Here is a 27,961-nt window from a genome sequence, read left to right on the forward strand (position 1 = left end):
ATGTCCAACCTAGATAGCATATTCAAAAACAGAGACATCACTTTGCCAACAAAGGTCCGTCTAGTCAAGGCTATGGTTTTTCCAGTGGTCATGTATGGATGTGAGAGTTGGACTGTGAAGAAGGCTGAGCGCTGAAGAATGGATGCTTTTGAACTGTGGTGTTGGAGAAGACTCTTGAGAGTCACTTGGACTGCAAGGAGATCCAACCAGTCCATTCTGAAGGAGATAAGTCCTGGGTTTTCTTTGGAAGAAATGATGCTAAAGCTGAAACTCCAGGACTTTGGCCACCTCATGTGAAGAGTTGACTCATTGGAAAAGACTCTGATGCTGGGAGGGATTGGGGGCAGGAGGAGAAGGGGATAACAGAGGATGAGATGGCTGGATGGCATCACTGACTTGATGGACATGAGTCTGGGTAAACTCCAGGAGTTGATGATGGACAGGGAGGCCTGGCGTGCTGCGATTCATGGGGTCACAAAGAGTTGGACACAACTGAGCGACTGAACTGAACTGAACTGATATATACATATATATATATATATGTGTGTGTATATATATATATATGTATATATGCTTGTATAAGTATCTTGAGTCTCCTGCATTGGCAGTCAGGTTCTTTACCACCAGCACCACCTGGGAAGACCACATATGACTTCTGTGATAAGTTTTAATTAAGCATTCTATCTGTAACAGTGCTACATTTAAGAGTACATTTATGAAAGTGAAGTGCCTGTGTATGTGAGTGTGTGTGTGTGTGTGTGTACATATGTTCTTGCCTTTTCAAATTTGCTGTGTACTAGCAGGAGGTCTCTGACTATCTAGTCCAACGTGTTTTAAATCTGGATTTAAAATAGTCAAATTTATCAATTTTTATAATAACTGCTTACTAAGAGCTTTAAAATTTTGCTTTTGATATTTGCATTTTTTAGTCTGCACATAGTTGGCTTATGGTGTGAGGGTGGGAAACAATTTTACCTTTTTCATATGTTTATGTTGATAATCAGCACTACTCCATTTTCTAAATGACTGGACAGATGCTTTATACCTAAGTTAAATAGAGGAATGTGTCTTTTTTCTTTGGCCTTTCCCTCCTATTCCATTAATTCCTTTGTGTGTCTTTGATTCTGCATCAGACTGTATGAATTACTAAAGCTCCTTAAGACTGATAATGGTATGACAAGTTCCCCCTCCCTGATCTTTTTCTCAGAAGTATTCTGACTTCTCTTTGCTTTCAACTCTTCTGTATACAATTTAGAACCATTTTTTTAAGTTCCATGAACAATTATATTTAGATGATGATTGGAAAAATATATAAAATCTATAAATTAACTGAGGAAGATTTGATATCCTAATAATATCTTCCTATACATAAGCATAAGTTGTCTCTCAATTGTTCAGATCTACTTTTGCAATATTTATGCAGTCTTATAATCTTCTTTCCATAGCACTTAAACTTTTTTATAGACTTACTCTTAGGTAATTAATATTCTCTGATGCTATTGTAAATGGTGTCCTAAATTATATTATCTACTATTTGCTGCTAGTATAGAGAATTCGGCTAGGGTTGTTTTGTTTTGCACTAGTCTTTTATTTAGTCTAGGGGTTCTCAGTTGGAGGTGATTCCATCCCCTGGGGTATTAGCAAAGTATAGAGATAGGTTTACAATCCCAGGTGGTGCTAGTGGTAAAGAACATGCCTGCCAATGCAGGAGACATAAGAGATGGCAGGTTCAATCCCTGGGTTAGGAAGAGCCCTTGGAGGAGGGCATGGCAATCCACTCCAGTATTCTTTTCTGGAGAATCCCATTGACAGAGGAGCCTGGCTGGCTACTTACTGTTCATAGGGTCACAAAGAGTGGGACATGACTGAAGCAACTTAGCAACAGCATCAGAGACATTTTTAGATGTTACAATTGGGGGAGTGGAACTACTGGTGATTGGTGTGAGGTGCTAATAAACTTTCCACAATCCACAGGAGAGCCACCTTTAATAAAGAATTATCTAGTTCAAAATGTCAGTAGTTTTAAGGCTGAAAAATTTTTGCAAACTCTATTATATTTCAGGACTTGTATCTATAAATTCTTAAAACTTCTTAGATTTCTATATAAAGAATCATGTTCACCGTAAATAATTGAAATTTTATTTTCTCGCTAACAATTCTTATGACTGTAATCTTTTGCTTTCTTCTTTTTCTATTGTACTATCTAGGATCTTCAGTGCAATTTTGACATGAAGTGGCAGTAGTGGGCATCCTAGACTGCCAGTCTTAAGTGAATATTTTTCACATTTCTCATTTAGGATTATGTTTGATCTAGGTATTTTATAGGCATTTCTTTTCTTATTGGTTTAAGTTCCTTTCATCCCAAATGTATTAGTATTTTTATCATGAGTATATTTTTAATATGAGCTATATATTTTATGGCATCTTTTGAGACAAAATATTTTTCTTTTAATCTGTTATTGTGATGAATTACATTTATACATTTTCAGTTATGTCATGGAAGTTTGTCATGGGATGTATCTAACCTGATTTCAATATTTTTTTGCACTGTTGGATTCAATCAGCTAAAACTTTGTTTAGAAACTTTATATTCATACTCACACATGAGATGGAACCATAATGTTTCTTTCTTATAATTTCCTTTTTGTTTTGGTTTCAGGACTATCCTGGCTAAATAGAATAACTTGGAAAATATTCCTTTTTTCCCTCTCTCTGCAAGAGTTTTTATAAAATTGTAATAATATCTTCCTTGAAAGTTTTGTTGAACTCATCTGGAGTTATTTCAGACACAATCAAGAGAATGAATAAGTCAATTGTGATATATGAACTATTTATACAATAGAATATTATACCGCAGCCAAAGTGAATGAACTGTAGACAGCCATAAACATAGATGAATTTTAGCAATGTAATATTGAGTGAAAAAAGAGACTACCAAAAATACATTTTACAAAAGTATACACGATTAGAGGAGAAGGAAATGGCAACCTACTCCAGTACTCTTGCCTGGAAAATTCCATGGATGGAGGAACCTGATAGGCTACAGTCCATGGGGTCGCAAAGAGTCAGACATGACTGAGTGACTTCACTTTCTTTCTTTCTATAGTTCCTTTTGGAGAAGGAAATGGCAACCCACTCCAGTGTTCTTGCCTGGAGAATCCCATGGATGGAGGGACCTGGTGGGCTACAGTCTATGGGGTTGCAAAGAGTAGGACATGACTAAGCAACTAACACACACACACACACACATGATTAGAATGTTTAAAATTTGCATGCTTTTTGGGGAATATTTATGCAAGACATATGCAGCCTGGTGTGCTGCAGTCCATGGGGTCACAAAGAGTGGGACATGACTTAGCAGCTGAACAACAACAAAAACAAATGCAACACAAATCAATTTTAAAAGGTAGGAATGTCGACTGTTCAGGAGGGATGTAAGGATGGATTAGTGACGAAAATACATGTTTGGATACTGCTTTTTATCAGTCTGAGGTTTTGGGGACAGGGGAATATTTTCATAGGTGCTTCCTGGATTCTTTGAAGTAATCAAACTAACTAAATAAATAAATGAAAGTGGACCTTGCATGGAACAATGATAAGAATGTGTCACTTGCAAAGGAGCCAAGAGGAGAAAAAGAGACAAAGAGAAAAGGGAGAGGGTGAGGAAGAGAGGCAGTAAGGAAGCCTCTCTTAATGAATGAAGGAAAGGTAGAAATAATAAGTAAAAGAATGAAAGAAAAGAGAAATACATTAATTATGTAAAAAAAGGAAGGATATATTGAAGGACAGTACTTTAACTGTTGTATAATTCTGTGAATTAACTGAATGCTATACTTAGCTCTGCTATTATGCCCTTGGAGAATATGAATCCTCCCTGTGGGTCTTTGAACCCAGACAAAATAGGTCACAAAAGAATTGTCTTCATCCACTTCTCTAAAGCAGCTTTTCTATGTATTTCTAAATTTTATATTTGTCAAGCTTCTGTCGGAATTCCCAGTTTATAAAGTATAACTATCTGGGATTAGGATCACATTATATTTTTAAGCCAAAAAGCTTAATTTACTTTTTTATTATGAAGATGATTCTGAAGAGTAAAATAAAGTTAAAATTCACCTCTTGCCAGTTATTACTTTATTTCCTGCCGAATATCAAACTGTTATTTTATCTTGGGTTATGTATGCCTTTGTAAAATTGATTGTTTGAAATATCATTAACATACAGTCTTTCAATGTATTTCAGAATTAATAGTTTGTTAATATCTATAGAATCACAGAAAGTTAAAGACAGACAGTACTATAGGAATAAATGTCAAAGTGTCTAAAGATATGGATAAAATATCTAACTAGGAGACATCTACTCATTTCTTATAAAAATTTATATATTGAATTTAAAACAGGATATCAAATCATTTATTTATAATGGATCTGATTTTCTATAATTACACAAACTGTCAATGTATATTATGCCACTCTGATAAATGTGAATTGTCTCTGTTACCATGGTAACTTGAGGTGTTTCTCCTCTATGCTGCATGCATAACAATTTGGAGCATAATTAAAAGAAACAGTGATATATGTAAGTAAAAAACTGTCATAAATTTAAAAATAAAAGTATAGTTTGACTTTTGTATATCCTTTTCAGAAGCTGATCTATTAAATGGATGAAAACAATAACTATTAAATTAGGTTTTATTTCAAATATATATGAAATACTTATAAAAATTTTCTGCCCCAAATGAAATATGAATAATTATCATAAACTAGAACTCTCAATTCATATTCTCTGATCACTATTAAAAAGACAGAAAATTTTAACATAAGCTTTAAAAAGATTAAAAATTAAAGCAAGACTAAGGAAGACAAACATCGAAAACTTCTAAAGATTCAGAAAAAAATAATTAAGTGTTCATGTTAATTAACTCTTGAGTCAAAGATAGCTGAAACTAAAATTATAGAGTACTATTTAGTGAATATCAATAAATTTCAAAACTAGAAGACATGTCAAGCCTTCTCTCAGAAAAAATTTAGAGAATTCAGTGTTTATTATTGCACATGGCCTAGATGAAATATATAAAAAGATTTTTATATTTGTGAAATAATAAATGGCTTTTTAAGCATTACATCAAGTAAAAACTACTAAGGAAATAATCAATAATTTTAACAACATAAAATGTATAATTTTCATGTATCAAAAATAATTTTAAAAGAATCAGTCTAGAGAAATATAAGAAGGGATTAATACTCTCAATATGCAAGGAGTTCTTGAAAATAATAAGAAAACTTTAGCACTCTAGCACAACTGGGAAACGAACAGAAAATCTAAAAGTAAAATATATACAAATACAGTAAATGTATATGCAATGATCCATCTAATTAGTAATAAAAAACATTAATGAGACATGAATGTTCATTTGATCTTAACATAAATATCATGGGTAAAGGTGGGGTAAAACTGATACTTTCATACTATGTGGATAAAAATTTAAATTTACAATCATTCTGGAGGCAAATTTTGAAGATTTAACACACTTATTCTTTGGCTCAATAATAGACATTTATACTATAAAAATGAGCAGGTACAAAGTGTATACATGTACAGGTATACATGTGTAAAAAGACACATGTATAAATACATTAACTGTACTATTGCTTCTGTACTAGGGTAATGGGAAAATGTTGACAATCTAAATGGATGTAGATACATGAATCTTTAGGCCATCTTTCTTTAATACAGGAAAAATAGAAACAACATAAATATATATCAGTCAAGGTATGGATAAATAATGACACATCCATACAATGGAATATAATGTTGCAGACAAAATCATTTTGGTTAAAATGAAAACAACCCGTACTAAAACAAATGGTTGAGACAATGTTCATTACACTGATATTCTTATGTAATTTAATCTTAAATTTTGAAAACCTTTAAATAGCTAAAAGCACACTTTTTTTCCAAAAATCATTAGGAATTCTTAAAATAATGTATATTAAAACAATGTCTCCCTTTTCGTAACTATGCAGTATGTTTTGAGTATCCATATTAACAAGGGATTTAAGTCTCCATTTGACAACTGGTTTAGTTTAGCCTTTACATCAATTACCAAAGAACAATTTCTCATGTGTTCTAGCACATGTATCACAAGTACAGGAAAGAATAACACTTTCATCTTAAAAACAGAGGTACATGTTTTAAATCTATGTTTATAAAATTTTCCCAGTGTATTAATTAGCATGGTTTTGTACTGGAATGCTATATAGAAGTTAGTTTTAATCAGGAATAAATTTCTTGGTTCATTTAAAAAGAGAACTGGGTGTATTATTCATGATCATTATAGAAAAAAACCTGTTGTCATTTTCAAGTTATGTTTTACAGAAACTCATTGAATTTAAAAGCTAATTAAAGAATGAAGAGCAAGTAGAAGTGTTTTAAAGTGATTCTAAATATGTCTGTGAAAATACAAAGCTAGTTCTCTGTCCAGGCCATCATCAACTTTCTCTTTTCAACTGCTTCTGGCATTCCTATGTCCCAGGTCATAGCACCCAAAAAAATATGTCCTGAGGAATATCAGACCCTGCCTTGGGAATTTCTGTAGCTTTGCACCCTTCTCATTAACTGAACCTAATTTCACAGGTTATGAAGCCTTTGTTTCTCATTTTCCTTGTTGCGTTTGTCTTTCAAAACTCAGCTCCAGACAATTTAATCTCAGTATTGACTTAGACCCTCTGTGTGACCCCATAGACGGCAGCCCACCAGGCTCCCCCATCCCCGGGATTCTCCAAGAAAGAGCACTGGAGTGGCGTACCATTGCCTTCTCCATTGACTTAGACCCCTAGAGAGATCTACCTGTCATGTTAGCTATTGACTGCAAGTTCCACATCAGTAGAGCAGAGTGCTTTCTAACCTAACCTGGTCCTCCTAGACACCTAGTACTGGGCCTTTGTCGACCCCCCCTCCTTGGCCTTCCTGCACTTTCAGGGCAATTGTACCTCATCTTCATCTCCACTCATCATCACCAACAGCATCAACCAGTTTCAAGTCCTTAGTGCTTGGTAGACATTGTGGATATGCACAAACATAAGGTTATCCTTTACTTAAGTTAACCCATGAGATCTCAGTGGTTTTATCTTTCTTTAAAGCAGTGATGTTAATGTTTAATGTTGACTTTTGATGATGGAATGTTAAATAATGAACATGAAGGTCAGGACTGAGCATCTATGCAAAGGGAGAAGGGTCTAGTGGTAGCAAGTTGGTACAAAAGTAATTGCGGTTTTGGACTGTGAATTTTTCCATTATAACTAGGCCCAAACAGATCTTTATTAATCAAAATAGGAACCATTACAATCAACATATTTTTTTGCAATAACAAATAAATTTGCTTATTCCTCTAGTGTAAAAATCTGTGCTTATAGATTCGATGAACTCTTGGAAAATATTTTCTGCCTCCTGCTGGTTGCTGAAGCATTTTCCCTGCGAAAAAGAGTTGTCGAGATGCTTGGAGAAGTAGAAGTCAGCTGGGATTGGTGAGAGGTCCGGTGAATATGGCAGATGAGGCAAAAACTTCCTAGTCCAATTCATGTGACTTTTGAAGCAAGCATTCGTGGTGTAACTGCAGCTGGGAATTGTTGCGCAGAACTGGGCCCTTTCCATTGACCAGTGCCAGCTTCAGGCGTTGCAGTTTTCGGTGCATCTCATCAATTTGCTGAGCATTGTTCTCAGATGTAATGGTTTTGCTGGGATTCAGAAAGCCGTAGTGGATCAGACAGGCCGCAGACCACCAAACAGTGACCATGACCTTCTTTTGGTGCAAGTTTGGCTTTGGGAAGCGCTTTGGAACTTCTTCTCGGTCCAACCACAGAGCTTGCCATTGCCAGTTGTGGTACGAAATCCACTTTTCATCACATATCATAATCCGATAGAGAAATGGTTGGCTTTTGTTGCATAGAGTAAGAGAAGCTACTTCAAAACAATGCTTTTTTTGACTTTCAGTCAGCTCATTGGGCACCCACTTATCGAGCTTTGTCACCTTTCCAATTTGCTTCCAATTCTGAATAACCATAGAATGGTTGACATTGAGTTCTTGGGCAACTTTTTATGCAGCTGTAAGGGGATCAGCTTCAATGATCCTCTCAGTTGGTTGTTGTCAGCTTCCAATGGCCGGTCACTATGCTCCTTCAAGGCTGTCATCTCCTTTGCAAAATGTCTTTTTTTTTTTTTTTGGCAAAATGTCTTAAACCACTATTGCATTGTATGTTCTTTAGCAGTTCCTGGGCCAAAGGTGTTACCGATGTTGCAAGTTGTATCCGCTGCTTTATGACCCATTTTGAATTTGAATAAAAAAGTCGCTCAAATTTGCTTATTATCTAACATCATTTCTATGCTGTTGCTACTGCTAAGTCGCTTCAGTCGTGTCTGACTCTGTGTGACCCCATAGATGGCAGCCCAACAGGCTCCTCCGTCCCTGGGATTCTCCAGGCAAGAACACTGGAGTGGGTTGCCATTTCCTTCTCCAATGCATGAAAGTATAAAGTGAAAGTGAAGTCGCTCAGTCGTGTCCGACTCTGTGCGACCCCATGGACTACAGCCTACTAGGCTCCTCCATCCATGGGATTTTCCAGGCAAGAGTACTGGAGTGGGGTGCCATTGCCTTATAAAATAAACAGCAGGTAATAAGTCATTAGTAAAAAAACATAAAGTAAGAAATGTGCTCTACAATGATGTGTAACATAACTATATTTATTTAAAAATATATTCTAATATCAAATAACAAAGTTCAACAATGCAAAACTGCAATTACTTTTGTGTCAACCTAATAGAAACAGCAGACTGTGGAATCAATCCTGCCATAGCTTTGCGGATCTCTGAGAAACTATCACTGTGTTTGTTCCCTCTTATCCATGAGGTCAATATCACTTACATCAGCAGATAGCTGGAGGATTGAAAGATATGATATTTAAAAAACATCTCGTGGTAATAATTATTAGAGACCCCATCCCTCAGTGCCATGTCTATGAATGTAGAATAAATCAATAACTGTTCAACCAAAAAATTAACTTAAAAAACCTATCATTTCCCCCAACTGATTTAATCAATTAAGAGTGTAAAAAATTAAATAGGTTGACATTTCATTTTTGTCAACATGAATTCCCATTTGAAAGAAATTAATGCCTTTTAGCTATTTACATTCATAGTGGTGATTAATATCAAATTTCTGTATTTTACCCTATATTTAGATAATTAAGAAATTGATCTGTTGAATATCACCAAAATTATGAAAATGTAATAGTCAAAAACATCAAATCCACCTATCCCTTTACCTTGAGCTGTGAAGCCCAAGTTTAATGGAGGTTTAATGTAATTATTTGTTTCTATAAATAAAACTAAATTTTCAGTACATTACAAAACATTCTTTCAAAATTAAAATTTTATATCAGACAAACTATGAGTAATGTATTTTTTATTTCCTCTTATGAATATCACATTTAAAAAATATTTTTACCTAAGAACTCTGGCATATCACATATCCTCTTAGTGGAGTAAGTAAAGTAACATCAAAATGTGTAATATATGCGTGTGATGTACATGTTTATCACATGACATACAGAGAGAAAACGTGATCACTTGCATTGCAAAGGATGACACTGGGATTACAAGAGGCACCTATTAGAGTTCTAAACTAATGTCATTTGCTTAACCAGGGATTGTTCACTCATTGTTATAATAAAACGAGTAATTAATTTACTGTTTTATTCAAATAATATTAGACTTCTTAAATACACACAAACATTTACATAGCATCAAGTCATAAAACCAGAGAGTCCAATAGTGGTTATTAGGGGTTAGGTGGATGGGAGAAATGGGGAGATGCTGGTCAAAGGGTACAAAGCCTAAGTTATGGAAGACGAATAAGTCCTAGAGATTTAGTGTACAACATACGCATGTAATTAACAATTCTGTACTATATACTTGAACATCTGCTCAGAGAGTAGCTACTATAAGTGCCCTTGGCATACTAAAACTTTTTTTTGAAAAAAGATTAAAAACAAATAAAAGGAGAAGGAGGAAACTTTTGGAGGTGATGAATAAATTTATGGCATTGACTATGGTGATGGTTTCATGAGTATATACATATCTCTAAACTCATCAAGCTGCATACATTAAATATGTACAGATTTTTGTATCCCAATCACACCTCACTAAAGTGGTTTTTTAAAAATTCATTACCAAAAGCAAAAACATTCCTCTTTTAGAAAGTTGGATATCCCAAGCTAATGGTGATAGCATACCAAAAAAATTTTTTTTAATTCATAAGATGAAGTTCTAAATGTTCCCCAACAAATGTCTGAAAAGAAAAATAACAAAAATATTCTTTGGAATTTTTATGAAGCTCTGTTTTTCTCCCTCTGAAATTGCTGAATGTTTTATGCTTTATGATTTAAATGTCTTCAGAAATTGAGCTCTAGGAAGTTTATAGAAGCACTTAAGTTTATGACTAAAAAACCCTCAGAAACTTATGTAAAATATATATTTTGTATTTTTTAGTCCTGAGAATAGCCTAGGAGAATAGTGCATATAATAGATACTAGACAGTAAGATTCTGCAAGTGTCTTTTATCTGAATAAAAACAAAATCAGAAGCCACATTTATGTGTGTGTGTGGTTTTTTTTTTTTTTTTTTGGTAATCTGAAAGCTTGTAGAAATTCTGTCTATATCTGTTAGCTACCTCATAATAAATTAATTTGTTCTTATATCCTAATTAAATTAAAATACAAAATGGAAAGCTAGAAAAAAAATTGCAAAAGCACAATAATGGAAGATAACTAAAAATGTGGATGCTTTTGCAATGATAAATCTTTCTATTCATTTTCCATTACATTTAACTTTTGTCACACTAGTTTCTAAAGTTCCTCACTTTCTTATTGAAAATGGCATTATTAAAACAGTTATAGTGAATCTAAAAGATAAATTGTAATGTTATCTGCAACAACCAATGACTGGATTGTCTCAGTGGGGAAAGAGAAAAATTAGTATTCATATTTTCTTGGTCCATAGTCTAGTCTGCTGTTTACAAAAGGAAACTATATCCAAGGGCCAACATCCAATATTCATGCTCCATCTTGCCACTGTGCTCTCAAAGCCAAACACATGTAATTCTTCATTTTTACCATCAAAAATAGGAGGACTCAGGAAATTGTCAAATATCAGATAAAAGTAGCTGAACATCAATGTTGGAGAACCACGGTGATGTTTCTGTTTTAAACTTAAAATATTTGTTACAGAGAAATTCATCTTTATTGTAAACATTTTAAAGTCAATATATGCAAAAGAATGACAGGAGAATAAAAAAAAAAGAATATTGGTTCATCATCCTACTATCATTTAGGGAAAATGGTTATTATTTGAATTAAAGTTTTTCCCAAAATGATATAATACTATAATAATATTATCTATGCAGATTTAAGTCCTTCCTTTTTTGGTAATAATGGAAAACTATATGTCAATATATAATCATCAGTATAATAATATAACTTTATTGGCTATACATTTATTCTGTTTCTATACCCACCATATAGAAACTATGGAAAAGCTAGACAGTGTGTTAAAAAGCAAAGACATCACTTTACCAACAAAGGTGCACATAGTCAAGGCTATGGTCTTTCCATAGTTACGTATAGATGTGAGAGCTGGACAATAAAGAAGGCAGAGTGCCAAAGAATTGATGCTTTCATACTGTGGTTCTGGAGAAGACTTCTGAGAGTCCCTTGGAAAGCAAGGAAATCAAACCTGTCTATCTTAAAGGAAATCAACCTTGAATAATCTTTGGAAGGACTAATGCTGAAGCTCCAAAACTTTGGTCGCCTAATGGGAACAGCTAACTCACTGGAAAAGATCCTGATGCTGGGAAAGACTGAAGGCAGAAGGAGAAGAGGCGACAGAGGATGAGATGGTTGGATGGCATCACGATTCAGTGGACATGAACTTGGGCAAACTCCAAGAGACGGTGAGGGACAGGGAGGCCTGGCGTGCTGCACCATGGGGTTGCGAAGAGTCAGGCATGACCTGACAAACATATCCACCATATTTTACTTAACCAGCCCCACAGTGGTGGATACTTGTATCATTGTCAATTATTTGGTCATATAACAATATTGCCAAAAAATCTCATGCTTATTTATTTGTGTAATAGTCTATTTTTCTTTACATTTCTTTACCTGGGATTGCTGTGTCAAAGTGAACAAATATTTCAAATTCTTATGTGAGTCACTTCCTTATAGGAATTTTACAACCAAAGAGCACTGCATATGAATAATTACTAATATTTATATAATATGAAAAAGCCTTAAAATTTTTTTACAGTGTAAACACACACACACTTTTTTCTCTGGCCCATTTGTGTGTAGTGCTTAATGTTCACACAAATCACCGGGGATATTTTTCAAAGGCTGATTCTAACTCAGAGGGTCTGGGGTGGAGTCTAAGTGTCTTCATTTCTAACTTTGCTAACAAGTCCCCAGGTGATGACAGCCTTGCTAATCTGCATACAATGTTTGAGCAGCAAGAACCTACAGATTTAACAATGTATTGTTACAAGATCCTGAGGAAAGCTTTCACCTCCATGTCTGCACATCACTGATGGTTAACCTAAATTACATAGACTCCTGGGGTCTATATATAAGCTTCATGACATGTTTCTACTGCCTGTATTAGTAAACAACGCACATGTAAAAATGCATTATTCTGGAGAGAAAAAGTACTTCAATCTAAAATTCAAAGGGTCATGACACCAAATGACTTGTTAATGATTTTTTTATTGTGCTGTATGGAGTGAACAGAAAGACTGATCAAGGTGTGATCCGAATTCCACCTCTGTCCCTGATCCTTCCTGTAAAGGTCTTTCCCAAAGAGACACAACAGCAGCTGACTAGTCCATGATCAATCACTGCAGCCCTCTTTCTTAAGTGCATCTGTATAGCACAATATAGATAATCTAAAGAGTGCCACTTACTGGCTTAAGGAATACATGAACTTAAAAAAAAACTTGGAATAATTAAACCTCTTAAAGTGTGCCTGCTCAGTCACTTCATTCGTGTCTGATTCTGTGCGACCCTAAGGACTGCAGACCCCCGGACCCCCTCTGTCCATGGGTTTCTCCAGGCAAGAATACTATATTGTGTTGCCATGCCCTCTTCCAGAGAATCTTCCTGATCCAGGGATTGAACCCGAATCTCTTGTGTTGCAGGTGGATTCTTGATCAATGAGTCACTAGGGAACCCCAGGTCTTAAAGTGGTCCCCTCTGAAGTGGCTGTGAAGCCTGAGGACATCAGCTCAATACGGTTGAACTTGGTACTGTCATAATTATATCTGGCTTCTGGTTAAAGCATTAGCAACATAATTCTTAGAGAAGCCAAGCATTCTGGTATTTTTCAAATTGAGATGTCAATTCTATTGAGAATAGTGTGAAGTATGATTTATCTTCCTGAGAAAAATACAATGTGAATTGAAAACCTATTTTTGAAACAGTTACAAAATTTGAGGTCAAAGAGGCTGTGGTAACCAAAAAAAAAGAAAAAGAAAAAAGAAAGAAAGCCACAGTTCTTAAAGTATAGATAATCATATAAACTAAAATCACTATGAAACAAAAATAAACAAAGACTCTTCTGGAGGCGGAGGGTGGTGATGGTTGTACAGCTCTGCCATTGTTCACTTAAAAATGATTAAAATTGTAAACTTTGTTTTGTAGAACATGTTCGTCACTCAGTCATGTCTGACAATTTGTGATCCAATAGACTGTAGCCTGCCAGGATCCTCTGTCTATGGAATTCTCCAGGCAAGAATACTGAAATGGGTTGCCATTCCTTTTTCCAAGGATCCTCCTGAACAAAGGATAGAACCCGGGTCTCCTTCATTGCAGACAGATTCTTTACTGCCTGAGCCACCAGGGAAGTCCTGGGTATGTATATTTTACTGCAATTTAAACACACAAATAAAAGAATAAACAAACACATAAATAAGATACCAAACAACCAAAAGAAAATACAGCAATAGCTTAGGAACTGCTGTTTTGCCCAAAATGCCTGTCTCTCCTTGTACAGAAAGTCACAACATAGAACATTAATATCTCTTTGAAACATGTGGCTAGAAAAGAAGCATGAGCCTGTTGTTTAGGCCAAATTTAATTTGGGTAATTATGTTCTAGCTGCCTCGAAGTCCCCTAAAGTCTCTCATAATCTGTGTCACTTCGGTGTTTAATCTGTTTACAGCAGTCCACGCTCTTTCAAGTGGCCATTACCATCTGCCCCTAAGGTGGCTGCATTTCAGTAGGAATGACATGATTTGTATTACAGAGGTACCCAACTTGAACAATTATTCCCTGGAAGGTCGATGATGCAAATTTACCTTGAAGCACCTGAGAACAAAATGGGAAGTTTCCACACAGAGAGGTCATTGTTAGAAGTGATCAAATCAGCCCCCTGTTCTTCCTATCCCCTGAAGTTTGGTTTAATCAACATATTCTCAGGATGGAAGTACACTTTGTAAAAACTAAAATAAAAGCATACTATGCCAGAATTTTCTGTAACATAAGTGTGTTTAACATTGTATTTTTAAAGAAAGGATACATCTACATTTTGAAAATAAACTTTTATCAGGTGCTAAAAGTTGTTTTTTGTTTTATTTTGTGGTCCTGGATTGTCTAAATATCACTGTTTAATGTTAACATTATTTTCCTTTCCCCTGTAATGGCTCTATATAGAGCCAACTCCATCCAGAAATAGAAGAAATGCATCCATGTTACACAGACACCTCCAGAAATCTTCCTACTACTCCAGCACAAAGCAGAGAATTCCCACTATTAGCATAATTATTTAAATTAAGCAGAAGGTTACATGTAAAATGCAAGAGGATCACTCTGGGAGATTACTCCCTAACTTGATAATACATCAACACAGATAATTGTATCTGTTCATTAGATAGCTGCAAGATGCTGATAGTTTGATGCATATGAACAGGCAGGTTTCTTTAGAACAGTAGTTTAGAGTATTGAAAGGCAGCCTAGGTGGGCAAATATGGACAAACAGCCAGAAGGCATGACTGAACAAGATGGAGAGTCATAAATAGTGCCAGGGTCCAAAGGCCAAGAGAATAGTAATCCAAAAAAGCTAGAGAAAAACTGAAGGGACTTAGAGATGATGTATCACAGGTACTCGATAGGCTTATATCCTGGCTTCATTGTACCTTCCACAATAGTTTTATGAACAGTCTCATCACATTAATAATGTAATGAGGGGTCGATACACCTTCTGGAAGTCAGTCTCCAAAAGAACTAGCTCATTTTGGAATTATAGTCAAGCAAGATGAGGCATTGGCAGGAGGACAGTCCTTTCCTTACAAGTCTAGGCAGAATGGCATTCCAAAACCAAAAGGCAGCCACAGAAGAATGGATCAAGAAGATATGGTACACACATATAATGGAATACTACTCAGACATAAAAAAGAATGAAATAATTCCATTTGCAGCAACATAGATGCAACTAGAATGTACCATATATATCATAAGTGAAGTAAGTCAGAAATAAAAAGACAAATACCATATGATATCACTTTTATGTGTAATCTAAGATATGACACTAATGACTCTATCTAGAAAAGAGAATCAGACTCAGGAGAACAGATTTGTGGTTGCCAAGAAGGAGGGGTTTGGGGGAGGAATGGAATGGGAGGTCAGGGTTAGCAGAGGTAAGCTAATGTATACATAATGGATAAACAACAGGCCTTCCTGTAAAGCACAGAGAACTATATTCAGTATCCTATGAAAAACCATAATGGAAAAGAATATAAAAATGCATATAAATATGTATAACTGATATATGCTTGGGCTTCCCTTGTGGTTCAGCTGGTAAAGAATCTGCCTGCAATGTGGGAGACCTGGGTTCGATCCCTGGGTTGGGAAGATCCCCTGGAAAAGGGAAAGGCTACCCACTCCAGTATTCTGGCCTGGAGAATTCCATGGACTGTATAGTCCATGGGGTCACAAAGAATCGGACACGACTGAGCAACTTTCACTTTCATGTATAACTGAATCACTTTGCTGTACAGCAGAAGTTAACACAACATTGTCAATCAACTACACTTGAATAAAATAAATGAAAGACAAAAGAAAAGCAAGAGGTTAAACTGGGCTAAAGTAATCAGATACGGGCACAAACAGGAGATGACAATATTAATACCAATCATGATAAAATAAATAATGTAGCAATACCTAGATTTTCATTATCCAGTTCCTACAGTAATAACTTTGTTTTGAGCAGCCTCAGAAGCTGTGATGTGAACACAACTTTCTGCCAGGAACCCAGGGCTCTCTGGTTGGATGATGTGAAGGATCATTAACCACATCTTGCTAAAGAACATTAGAGGTTATAAAAATGTCATCTAGACCATGCCGACAAGCCCATCTGTATTTAAAGCTGAATCCCTTTGAGAGAGATAACTCCACGTGGCTCAATGGGGCTGTGATTTCAAATGTCAGAAAACTATTAACACATAACCAGAGCATACAAGCCGTAAGAGAGTAGTTGAAGGGATGAGGGGTATGAAATCATTCCAGTTGCCTTACTTAGGGCCTAAGTACCTATCAGAAGAGTACCTCTTAGACAGGAGTAAAGAAACTTTTAAAGGATTTTGTAACTTATCAATACAATTAATTGAAATGTCAGATGGCCTTTTCTGCCACTGATGTCTGAGATTATTCTATCAATATTTTACAGGATGGTGAGTCTGAGAGATAAAGTTATTTATGATTAACAGTGGATTCCATCTGTCATGGAAGAGAACGTGTTTCCTGAGAATGAACCAGGAAAGCTAAGAAGAAAATATTATTTCAGATTGGGATACAACCAAGCTAGTCTGCTTTTTATCAATCAAACCACGTGAATCAGGTGGACTGATGTCTGAAAGGGAACGACCTCTTCTAATATCTATGCATGTTGATTGATTTCTGTATAAAGTCATTTATTTGTATTTTGGGTCTGTCTGTCTCACTGTGTATCTCTTTTTCATGTGGAAATATGATAGAATATGTATAAAGATGTGCACACATGTACCTTCTATGGTTTTTTAGTTAACCTCTCTGATTTGACTCCTCGCCAAGATGTCTACTCCCTCTTTTCACTCTCCTTACAATCCCTGTCATCTTTGAAATTGGGGAACTGTTCTCCAACAACCTTCCTATATACATTTCCTCATTTCTTTTTTCCTTCTTCTTCTCTCCTGCTCCCATCTTCCTTATCTCAGGTTTATACAGGTGAGGAAGAGAAAAAGAGAGGTTCCAAGTTATATATTAGTTCTTTTCTTATTCTGCCATCATCATAATAATTAGAAGAATATCCTGCTGAGGAATGTGTCATCAGAGTTTAATTACTTCTAACAAAGAAGGTTTTTCGTTCTCTAGTGCGGATCAATATATCCTATTATCATTATTAGCAAATTTCAGGAGAAGGCAATGGCACCCCATTCCAGTACTCTTGCCTGGAAAATCCCATGGATGGAGGAGCCTGGTAGGCTGTAGTCCATGGGGTCACTAAGAGTCGGACACAACTGAGTGACTTCCCTTTCACTTTTCACTTTCCTGCATTGGAGAAGGAAATGGCAACCCACTCCAGTGTTCTTGCCTGGAGAATCCCAGGGACGGGGGAGCCTGGTGGGCTTCCATCTATGGGGTCGCACAGAGTCGGACATGACTGAAACGACTTAGCAGTAGTAGCAGCAGCAAATTTTAAAGAAAATTATAAGCAAGGTGAAAAGATAGCCTTCAGAATGGAGAAAATAATAGCAAATGAAGCAACTGACAAGCAACTAATCTCAAAAATATACAAGCAACTCCTACAGCTCAATTCCAGAAAAATAAATGACCCAATCAAAAAATGGGCCAAAGAACTAAATAGATATTTCTCCAAAAAAGACATACAGATAGCTAACAAACATATGAAAAGATGCTCAACATCACTCATAATCAGAGAAATGCAAATTAAAACCACAATGAGGTATCATTTCACGCCAGTCAGAATGGCTGCAATCCAAAAGTCTATAAGCAATAAATGCTGGAGAGGGTGTAGAGAAAAGGGAACCCTCTTACACTGTTGGTGGGAATGCAAACTAGTACAGCCACTATGGAGAACAGTGTGGAGATTCCTTAAAAAACTGGAAATAGAACTGCCTTATGAACCAGCAATCCCACTGCTGGGCATACACACTGAAGAAACCAGAAGGGAAAGAGACACGTGTACCCCAGTGTTCATCCAGCACTGTTTATAATAGCCAGGACATGGAGGCAACCTAGATGTCCATCAGCAGATGAATGGATAAGAAAGCTGTGGTACATATACACAATGGAGTATTACTCAGCCATTAAAAAGAATACATTTGAATCGGTTCTAATGATGTGGATGAAACTGGAGCCTATTATACAGAGTGAAGTAAGCCAGAAAGAAAAACACCAATACAGTATGCTGCTGCTGCTTCTGCTGCTGCTAAGTCGCTTCAGTTGTGTCCGACTCTGTGTGACCCCATAGAGGGCAGCCCATCAGGCTCCACCGTCCCTGGGATTCTCCAGGCAAGAACACTGGAGCAGGTTGCCATTTCCTTCTCCAATGCATGAAAGTGAAAAGTGAAAGTGAAGTCGCTCAGTCGTGCCCGACTCTTAGCGACCCCATGGACGGCAGCCTACCAGGCTCCTCCGTCCATGGGATTTTCCAGGCAAGAGCACTGGAGCGGGGTGCCATTGTATACTAACATATATATATATGGAATTTAGAAAGATGGTAACGATAGCCCTGTATGTGAAACAGCAAAAGAGACATAGCTGTATAGAACAGTCTTTTGTACTCTGTGGGAGAGTGGTGATGGGGGGGTTGATTTGGGAGAATGGCATTGAAACATGTATAATATCATATAAGAAACAAATCGCCAGTCCAGGTTCGATGCAGGATACGGGATGCTTGGGCCTGGTGCACTAGGATGACCCAGAGGGATGGTACGGGGGAGAGGTGGGAGGGGGGCTCAGGATGGGGAACACGTGTACACCCGTGGCAGATTCATGTTGATATATGGCAAAACCAATACAATATTGTAATTAGCCTCCAATTAAAATAAATGGATTTAAATTAAAAAAAAGAGAATACATAAAAAATTTTTTAAATAAAGAAAGAAAGAAAACTGGTGAAAAATGCATCATAAAATATCATATCAACTGAATTATTCCTTGTTACTTTTGTCACTGTAAAAAAACTGCATAGTCAACATCAATTTATAATTCATTTTGAATCATACTATTACAGTGCTATGTGGAAATACTTTGTCAGAGTTTCCCTAGCCTAGATATATTTACTTGCTCTCTTAAACTTTTTAAACTGATCATCCACTATTCTGAACTTCAGACAAAAAAAAAATACATCTGCAAATATATGAAATAAGTTCAAGTTAGTTTAAAGTTTAAAATCATATATACCCATACATATATGTATATATATTTAGGGATATAAATGCATGCTTATATGTACATTTTATGTATCTCTATATGTATACACAAAAACATATATGTGTGACAGTGTATGTGTGCTCAGTCATGTCTGACTCTTTGCAACGCCACGGACTGTGTCCCCCCAGGCTCCTCTGTCCATGAGACTTTCCAGGCAAGAATACTGGAGTGGTTTGCCATTTCCTTCCCCAGAGGGTCTTCCTGACCCAGGTATTGAACCCGAGTCACCTGCATTGGCAGGAGTATTCTTTACCACTAGCGCCACCTGGGAAGCCATATATAGATACAGATATAGATATAGATATAGACATAGACATAGGTATAAAGATATGCATAGATGGAAGAACATGGAACTGGTGTGCAACAGTCCATGGGGCTGCAAAGGGTTGGACATGACTGAGTGACTGAACACATAGACATATATGTTTATTTTGTTGTTCAGTTGCTCAGTCGTTTCTGACTCTTTGTGACCCCGTAGACTGTAGCCCACCAGACTCTGTCCATGGGATTTTCCAGGCAAGAATACTGGAGTAGGTTGCTGTTTCCTACTCCAGGGGATCTTCCCAACCCAGGGTTATTTGAAATTCCCCATCTGATAATTCCAGTATTCCTACCATGTCTGGTCCTGATGCTTGTTCTGTCTCTTCAAATTGTGCTTATTGCCTTGTAGTGTGTCTTGTGATACTTTCCTTGATAACTGGACACAATGTACTAGAAGAACTATGGTAAACAGGTGTTTAGTGTTGTGGTGGTGAGGGGCAGGGGGCAGGGAAGATTTTTATAGTCCTACAATTAGGCTTCAGTTTTTTAGTGAGCCTTTGCCTCTGGACTGTGAACTTAAGTGTTTTTCCATTTTTTTTTATCTTTCTTTAGCTCAGACAGGATGGCTCCAGTCGGCTGAGGTTGTGTGTTTCCCTTCCCCAGGTCAGTTAGGCTCTGACCAAACCCCAGGAGGTTAGGCTCTGGTTAACTAGTTTCCTCTGAGGGAAGACCTTGTTATAATAGTGTTTGGACATATTTCAGAATGATTCCTTTACCTCTCCCTCTGCTGAAAGCACAAGGAAACTTTCTCTGATATTCACTATGGAAACACTGATTGAGCTCCTGGAGGTAAAACTAACAAAACTGCGGGGGCTCCCCTGTGCCCAGCCCCGCCAGGATTTTTAACTCTCAGTGTTTTCCTCACTGAGCTTCTAGGAATTCATAATTACAGGTCAGGCTTTCCTACTCAGGCACTGGGTCCTGCAGTGGTTTCCATTCCTGAAGCTCTACTCCCATAAGCCCTGACTGCCTGCATTCCTGTATTTGCCTGTGTGTGTCTCCATTCTAGCCTATAACCCCCCTCTCTTTTAAGGATTGTAGAAATATTGTTGATTTTTCAGTCTGTTCAGCTCCTTATGTGTTGTTAGGGCAGAGCTCTGACTTCCAAGCTCTTTATATGCAGAACTGGAAACCGAAAGTCTCACAACATATATTTTTAGTTCAATAAAAATAAATACTATGAACAAGGGCCTGCGGCTTCAAGAAACATCCTTTATTTGGTAATGAAGACACAGATAGTGTTAATCAAAATAAAGACATAACAGTAGGAGATGTGAAATAAGCAGGGTAGAAAGTAACTCTCAGGGTAGAAAGAGTAAGATCGTTCTGGCTGCGTGTATACATGAGCATGTGATTCAAGAAGCTGCTGCTTTGTGGCAGGGGCCATGAAAGGCAGCTTTCATATATTATTCCATATAATCCTCACAGTCCTGATAAGTAGATAGTTTTAATCTCTATTTTGTTGGTGAGGAAAAAAAATAAAGCTTAGCAAGATGATTGATTTAGTAAAAAACAAAACAAAGAAAAAACACCCATGGTCGTTTGTTCACGGGGCTTCTTTCTATAACAGGAAAAAACAAATCTGACTCCCCATATTAGATCTGTTTCTTTTACTTCAACCTTTGTATTCTACTAATTTGTCTACAAGTTAAAAATTTTGCCTGTAGCCTGAAATATACAGGAAAGTCCATTCTCAAGACTCTGACCTTTAAGGGTATAACACTTTTCCATTCATATAGAGATAACTTCCCAGGTGGTACTAGTGGTAAAGAAACTGCCTGCAAGGCTGGGGACATAGACATGGAGTTAATCCCTGGGTCGAGAAGATCCTCTGAGAATATCCCCAGAGGAGAGCATGGCAACCCACTGCAGTGTTCTTGCCCAGAGAATCCCATGGACAGAGAAGGTGAGCACATTTCTACCTCAAAGGCAAACTGGACTGGGCATGATGAGTGGATGGATATTGGGCAGGTGTCTGCCACATACAGAAAGCACTGAATAAATGATAGTTCTTAATTATTACTACTGTGTTTTGTTGAGTTAAAGGCCCACATTTCCTACACACTAACGTTTCTTAAATCACTATGTGTTCTACAATTGCTGTGAGGAGAAACTCGCACAACTTGGCTTTGTGTTGAAGGTATTTGATGCTCCTCTGTCACCACGGTGAAGGTGTTTTCACTGGCAGCATTATACGTGATTGAACTTCGTTTTTTTTTACATTTCTAATTGTGATTGAAAATATCAACAAAAAGATGGTGTCATGGTATAATATCCATGTTTGCTATTGTTTAGTATAGAAAAGTGTTGTTATACCAAACAAGACAAAAGTAGTGTAGAAGAAAGCAAAATTGCTTTTAGAGGCAGTATTGCTGATGGTCAAGAACACAGACGCTAGAATAAGCATATGCTCGTTCCACTGCCTGGGAGGTATGTGACCTTGGGGGACTGACTTCATCCCCTGTGGCTCATCTATAAAATGAGGGTGACAAGAAGGTCAGTGTGAGGATCAAATGAGCTAATGCTGATGAGAGTGCGAGAGATTATGCTTGACACAGGAAGTGGTCCATAAATGTTATCTATCCTTATTATGAATATTGTTTGAGGCAATGAATCACTGTAGAGGAATAAATGTCCTCTCACATCATGTTTCAAGTCCAAACTCAAGTGCTTTCTAATTTCTCAGAAGGAAGAATGTGTATGTGTGTCTACTTATATGTATACTTATTAAAATAAAATAAAATCATCTAATGCATGTGAGGAAGGATAACTAAAGACAATAGAAACTGTCAAATATCTTGGGATATATCATAGGATTTGAAAAACTAAGAGAAATTCCATACACCCATAGAGTTTCATTAGAGACTAAAACTCGGCAAATGTCAAAAGCTTCTAGACGATACTCCAGAGAAACTGTTTAATATCCAGCAATATATACTTTCATTATGGAAAAATCAAAGCTGTGAATTCAACAAAATAGGAAAAGCAAACAAAGCCTGATGTCTTTAGATATGCTTCAAAATTATTCTGTCAGTCCTAAGGCAGGTAAAGAGGTCATGATTACAAGCACGGGTTTTGGAGAGGAGCTAGTCATTGTGCTGCCAGAGGTGAAAACATGTGTAAAATATGCAGACCATAAATATGATAAAGACTTGGACCCAAATGTTCATTGTCATACAGAAGATTCAAGTCAAATAAAATCACTGGAATGATTTTATAGAAAAGTGAAATCGCAGCACTGTTTATAATAGCCAGGACATGGAAACAACCTAGATGCCCATCAGCAGATGAATGGATAAGAAAGCTGTGGTACATATAAACAATGGAGTATTACTCAGCCATTAAAAAGAATACATTTGAATCAGTTCTAATGAGATGGATGAAACTGGAAGCTATTATACAGAGTGAAGTAAGCCAGAAAGAAAAACACCAATACAGTATACTAACACATATATATGGAATTTAGAAAGATGGTAGCAATAACCCTGTGTACAAGACAGCAAAAGAGACACTGATGTATAGATCAGTCTTATGGACTCTGTGGGAGAGGGAGAGGGTGGGGAGATTTGGGAGAGTGGCATTGAAACATGTATAATATCATGTATGAAACGAGTCGCCAGTCCAGGTTCGATGCGCGATACTGGATGCTTGGGGCTGGTGCACTGGGACGACCCAGAGGGAGGGTATGGGGAGGGAGGAGGGAGGAGGGTTCAGGATGGGGAACACAGGTATACCTGTGGCGGATTCATTTCAATATTTGGCAAAACTAATACAGTATTGTAAAGTTTAAAAATAAAATAAAATTAAAAAAAAAAAAAGAAAAGTGAAATTGATTGAAAAACATGACTTACATTTAATATATTATTTCTTTTCTTTTTTTTTCCAGAAATAAATTTATTAAGTCAAATGTGAACCTTACATTAGGTGGTATCTTGGAACAATGATACAGTTCCAAAATCTTGTATTTAAGGGCTGCTGCTACTGCTACTGCTAAGTCACTTCCGTCATGTCCGACCCTGTGCGACCCCATAGACGGCAGCCCACCAGGCTAAATGAGGTTAAATCAACTAAACTTTATTTTTAGAATAAATAAGATTTTTATTATAAAGTTCAATATTGATATATATTTTGTCATGAATTTTAAATATTTAATCATAAGCCATCCCAGTCACATTAATAGTAGCCTCATTCATCACCAAAACAATGTTCTTTTTTCATCATAATCTGGTTAAGCTTTTGGAAGAAATATGGGCAAAGTGTGAGAACTCACATCATCCCTTGGCTTTTCTTAAAATCTAATTTTCAAGGATTAAAAATGTCTGATGCCATGGCCATATGGCAGTGTTTCCCATGGACAGAGATGATATATCCCCAAGCTGATAGGTCATGCTGCAAAGGAGGATGACTTTTTTCCTTTTGAAAATTAGCCTATTCAATCAAAATCTCTTGGAAATAATGATTGGTTTTCTGTGTATAGCTGGCACTCCACTTGGAATTGTCTGCTGCCTGAATCTTTCTTATTCTGCAGCACTGCATATACCATCCAAGTATGATATGTTACAGCCAAGATCCAAATGCCTTCTAACTCCCACAGTGGAGAATGAAAAACTGGTAACGCAGTGAATTATTTCAGGTTAGCATGAATTTCTCTAGACAAACAGCTGGTTGTTAAAGAAAGCATTATGTACTGATGATGATCCTTGGTAAATGAAAATGTGAACAGATTTCACAAGTATTTTCAGCTTCACAGGTATTTTATAGGGATCTTTTTCTGACGCTAAATTCTTAAATCAAGGCAAAATGTCCATTTTAATTATCTTGGGGAAAGGAAAAAAGTAGCACAATGAAAATGTTTACTTATTTTTCTTCCTCTTCCTCTAAGGATATTAGCTGGCACTATTTATTTAACTATATGTTTACATTACACTGAGTATCAAATACTTAATGCACCTCCAAAATGTACCTCTATACATTTAAGGTAAATGAACTCCACAAAGTGATGAGGGAACTAGCCTGGATGCTTGGCTAATGGGTATATGTGAGTACACAGATGATAAAGTAAACGGGGGAAGAACTTCGGAAAGAAAACTCACCTAGCCCTCTCTAGTGAGACACACTTCATATTTGTACTATGATTACCTGTGTGTTTCTGTTTTTGCCATTTAATTGGGAGCACCTATTTTAGTGTGTGAACCATATGTCCTGTGCAATGACAGCCATGACCATGGCCCGTAGAATTACACCTGAAAATGGCATAATAGATAACCATTTTCCCAAAGGAAAGAGTTATTCTCTGTGAGGACGCTGATGTCTCTCTGCTTTGAGCCCTATCCACTCCTTAATCCATTCTCCACACATTATCCAGCATTATACTGGGCTGGCCAAAAAGTTCGTTAAAGTTTTTCCGTAATATCTTATGGAAAACTCAAATGTTTTGGCTAACCCAATAGTTTTTAAATGTCTTTCTGCAGGTAAGAGGGAAAATGAAAACTGTCTGATTAGTATCATTTTAAATTCATGACCATTAACATTCAAAAGACTTCAAATCTCATAATATTTTTGTCAGTTGACTCTTTCTCCTCGCTATTATGTCTCTGACTGACTCCAACTTCCTCTTGTCTCAGCTCATGATCTTATCCTATATTTCACTTGAAAAAAAAAAAAAAAAAGAAAAGAATCCCTAAAGCATAGCCCCTAATTTTAGTCCACAACTGAATTGTGAAGGTTGCCTACCCACCTCTCCCTCTCTGTCTCTCTAGCTAAAGTAGAGAAAGCGTCTGTTTCATTAAAGGTCAACTCCACTCCACACAGTCCTGCCATTACCTTTTCCACATAACAGGACCCTGCCTTCAACGGTTGTCACATTCCTTATTGCTTTATTAATATCTTCTTCCTCACCAAAGTTTTAAGTGTATATTAGTTTATACTGTGACTTAGAGAAGAAGAGACGGTGAGAGGGAGGGAAGAAAGAAAGGAAAGAAAAGAAAAGGAAGAGGACATGATATCTTCCTTTGATATCCTGACGCTTCTTCAGCTACTAACTTATATAACTTTCCACTTCTCTCCTCAGCCAAAGTTCTTCAAAGTTACCTTAAAAAAAAAATTTCTTCACTCATTACCCCACCTTCCTTTACTCTTCTGCTTGTACCTTAGCATATGGCAACATTACCCACGGTTGCTTACATTAAACACTTGCAAGATATCACTGAATATTCTCTTTTTTACCCTCTATATTTTCCAAATGGTCAGTTTTGCCTGTAAAATACACCTTGAATTTGTCCATTCATTTGTCTCTCCATTCGCTATCATCCCAAATCAAATCACCATTAGTACACAAATGAACCAAAACACCTGATTCTAAAATTCCTCACCCTTTTCCCACTTCACTTTCTTCCAGTGCATTCTCCTCGTAGCAAAGTAAAGTTCTCAAAACCAAAATCATGTTGTTCTGTTATTGAAAATTTCTCAACAGTGTCTCATTGATTGCCCATGGGAAAAATTCTAGATCCTTACTGTCACTTCCAAAGCCCTGAGCAATGTGGATTCTGACTCAGCTGCATCATTTACCCCCTCTGCCATTTATTTCACAAGGATCCTCTATCTCAGATCTCAATTCACCTATTTAAAACAGCAGGGGTTTTCTGTATCAGGATCTTTACATGTGGCTTCTTCTCTCTGCCAAGCCAGCATGACCTCATGCCAAACTTCAAAGACACCTTCTTATCCTGCCAATGTCAGTAAAGAGTTAGTTCTGACTAAACTGTCTCAAGATGCGCTCTACTTTTCCTTCATATCACTTATCACACATTGCTGTTGTTCAGTTGCTCAGTTGTGTCTGACTGTTTGCGACCCCATGGACTGCAGCACAACTCAATGGACATGAGTTTGAGCAAGCTCCGGAAGATGGTGATGGACAGAGAAGCCTGGCATGCTGCAGTCCATGGGGTCTCAAAGAGTCAGACAGGACTGAGCAACTGAAAAACAACAGTACCTAAGAGCACAAAATCTTATTATAGAATGTATTTATCCATATCAAAGCAGTTCACTTTTCAGCTTCTTCTAAGTTTTTCAATTAAAAAAAAAAAGATTATGTTACATACGGAAACCTCAATAAAAACAAAACTAAATAAAAATAGTTTAGGGCAAATAATCTGTAACAAGAATATCCCTGAACATTCTTGGTGTTTATTTTAATATAGTTCAGTTCAATAGGGTTTTTTCTTTCTAATCAAAGAGAAATCTATATTTCTATTTATCTTTCTCAGAAGTAGTAGTAGAACTTATTTTGGTAATATCCATCATAGGGAAAAGGGGGAAAAATTGGACCCAAAACTATCTCAGATGTAGTGAAACATTTCTTTTGATGACTATCAGTAGATTTTATAATACAGACTATAAACAACTGCTGGATTTAAAAGTCACAATGGCATAGTCCTAGAGTTCATTTAGTAGGATTATGAGTGTTGCAACTTTTCCTAAAATCAAGAAAAAGCACCATCCATTTGAATTAAAGTGAATTCTCTCTTTAAGCATTTCTAATAACAACCGAAGCTCTAGACAGGAGCATATGTATTCTAATATTTCCTCTACATCTGGTCTTGAGTTGACATGAGGTGACAACAGTAATTTTCAGAGCAGTTGGCATGACGATATGGTTTATGATTACAATGAATGTCTCTTGTTAACCACTGTATAGATAGACTCCCAGAACAGCCAACCATGGGTTCTGATCAGTTCCAGTTCTGCAAGTTTAACCTCTATTGGCTTCAGGTTCTAGAAACTGGAAAAATGGAATATTTCATTCTTAAGATCAACTTTTAGTTCTGTATTCTTAATGAGAAAAATCATGGCAGGTTTAAGAAAATAATTAATGAACTACAGAATTATAAAATCAAAAAGACCTGCTGAATAAGCAGCACATTTACAAAGGACAATGTAAGGTTATTTTTCCTGTAGACTGGGTGAATGTGCCTAGTAGTTATGTAGACTTAAAAACCATAAGTGTTTTTAATAAATTAAACCTAAAATGAAGGCATTTAAAATTATTAGCTGCTTATCAGCATGACACACAAAGAACACTCAAGTGTGAGATTTTTCCAGTGAAATTC

At 36.6% G+C, this 27,961-nt stretch overlaps 1 protein-coding gene across 3 annotated transcripts in view; it reads right to left on the reverse strand.

Annotated features, from left to right (window-relative positions):
- GRM8 (glutamate metabotropic receptor 8) overlaps positions 1-27,961 on the reverse strand; it is an 848,835-nt gene that overhangs the window by 202,992 nt on the left and 617,882 nt on the right. The window contains exon 8 of one of the 3 annotated variants that reach the window (XM_059885684.1): positions 10,677-13,966. The exons of the other annotated variants lie outside the window; for them this stretch is intronic. Coding sequence (XP_059741667.1) covers positions 13,923-13,966 — 44 coding nt within the window. The 3' untranslated portion in view covers positions 10,677-13,922. Of the gene's footprint in view, positions 1-10,676; positions 13,967-27,961 lie in introns of those variants that run through there. 3 annotated transcript variants of the gene reach the window in all.

The sequence above is a fragment of the Bos taurus genome, chromosome 4 (assembly GCF_002263795.3).
Source record: "Bos taurus isolate L1 Dominette 01449 registration number 42190680 breed Hereford chromosome 4, ARS-UCD2.0, whole genome shotgun sequence".
Taxonomy (NCBI): Eukaryota; Metazoa; Chordata; class Mammalia; order Artiodactyla; family Bovidae; genus Bos; species Bos taurus.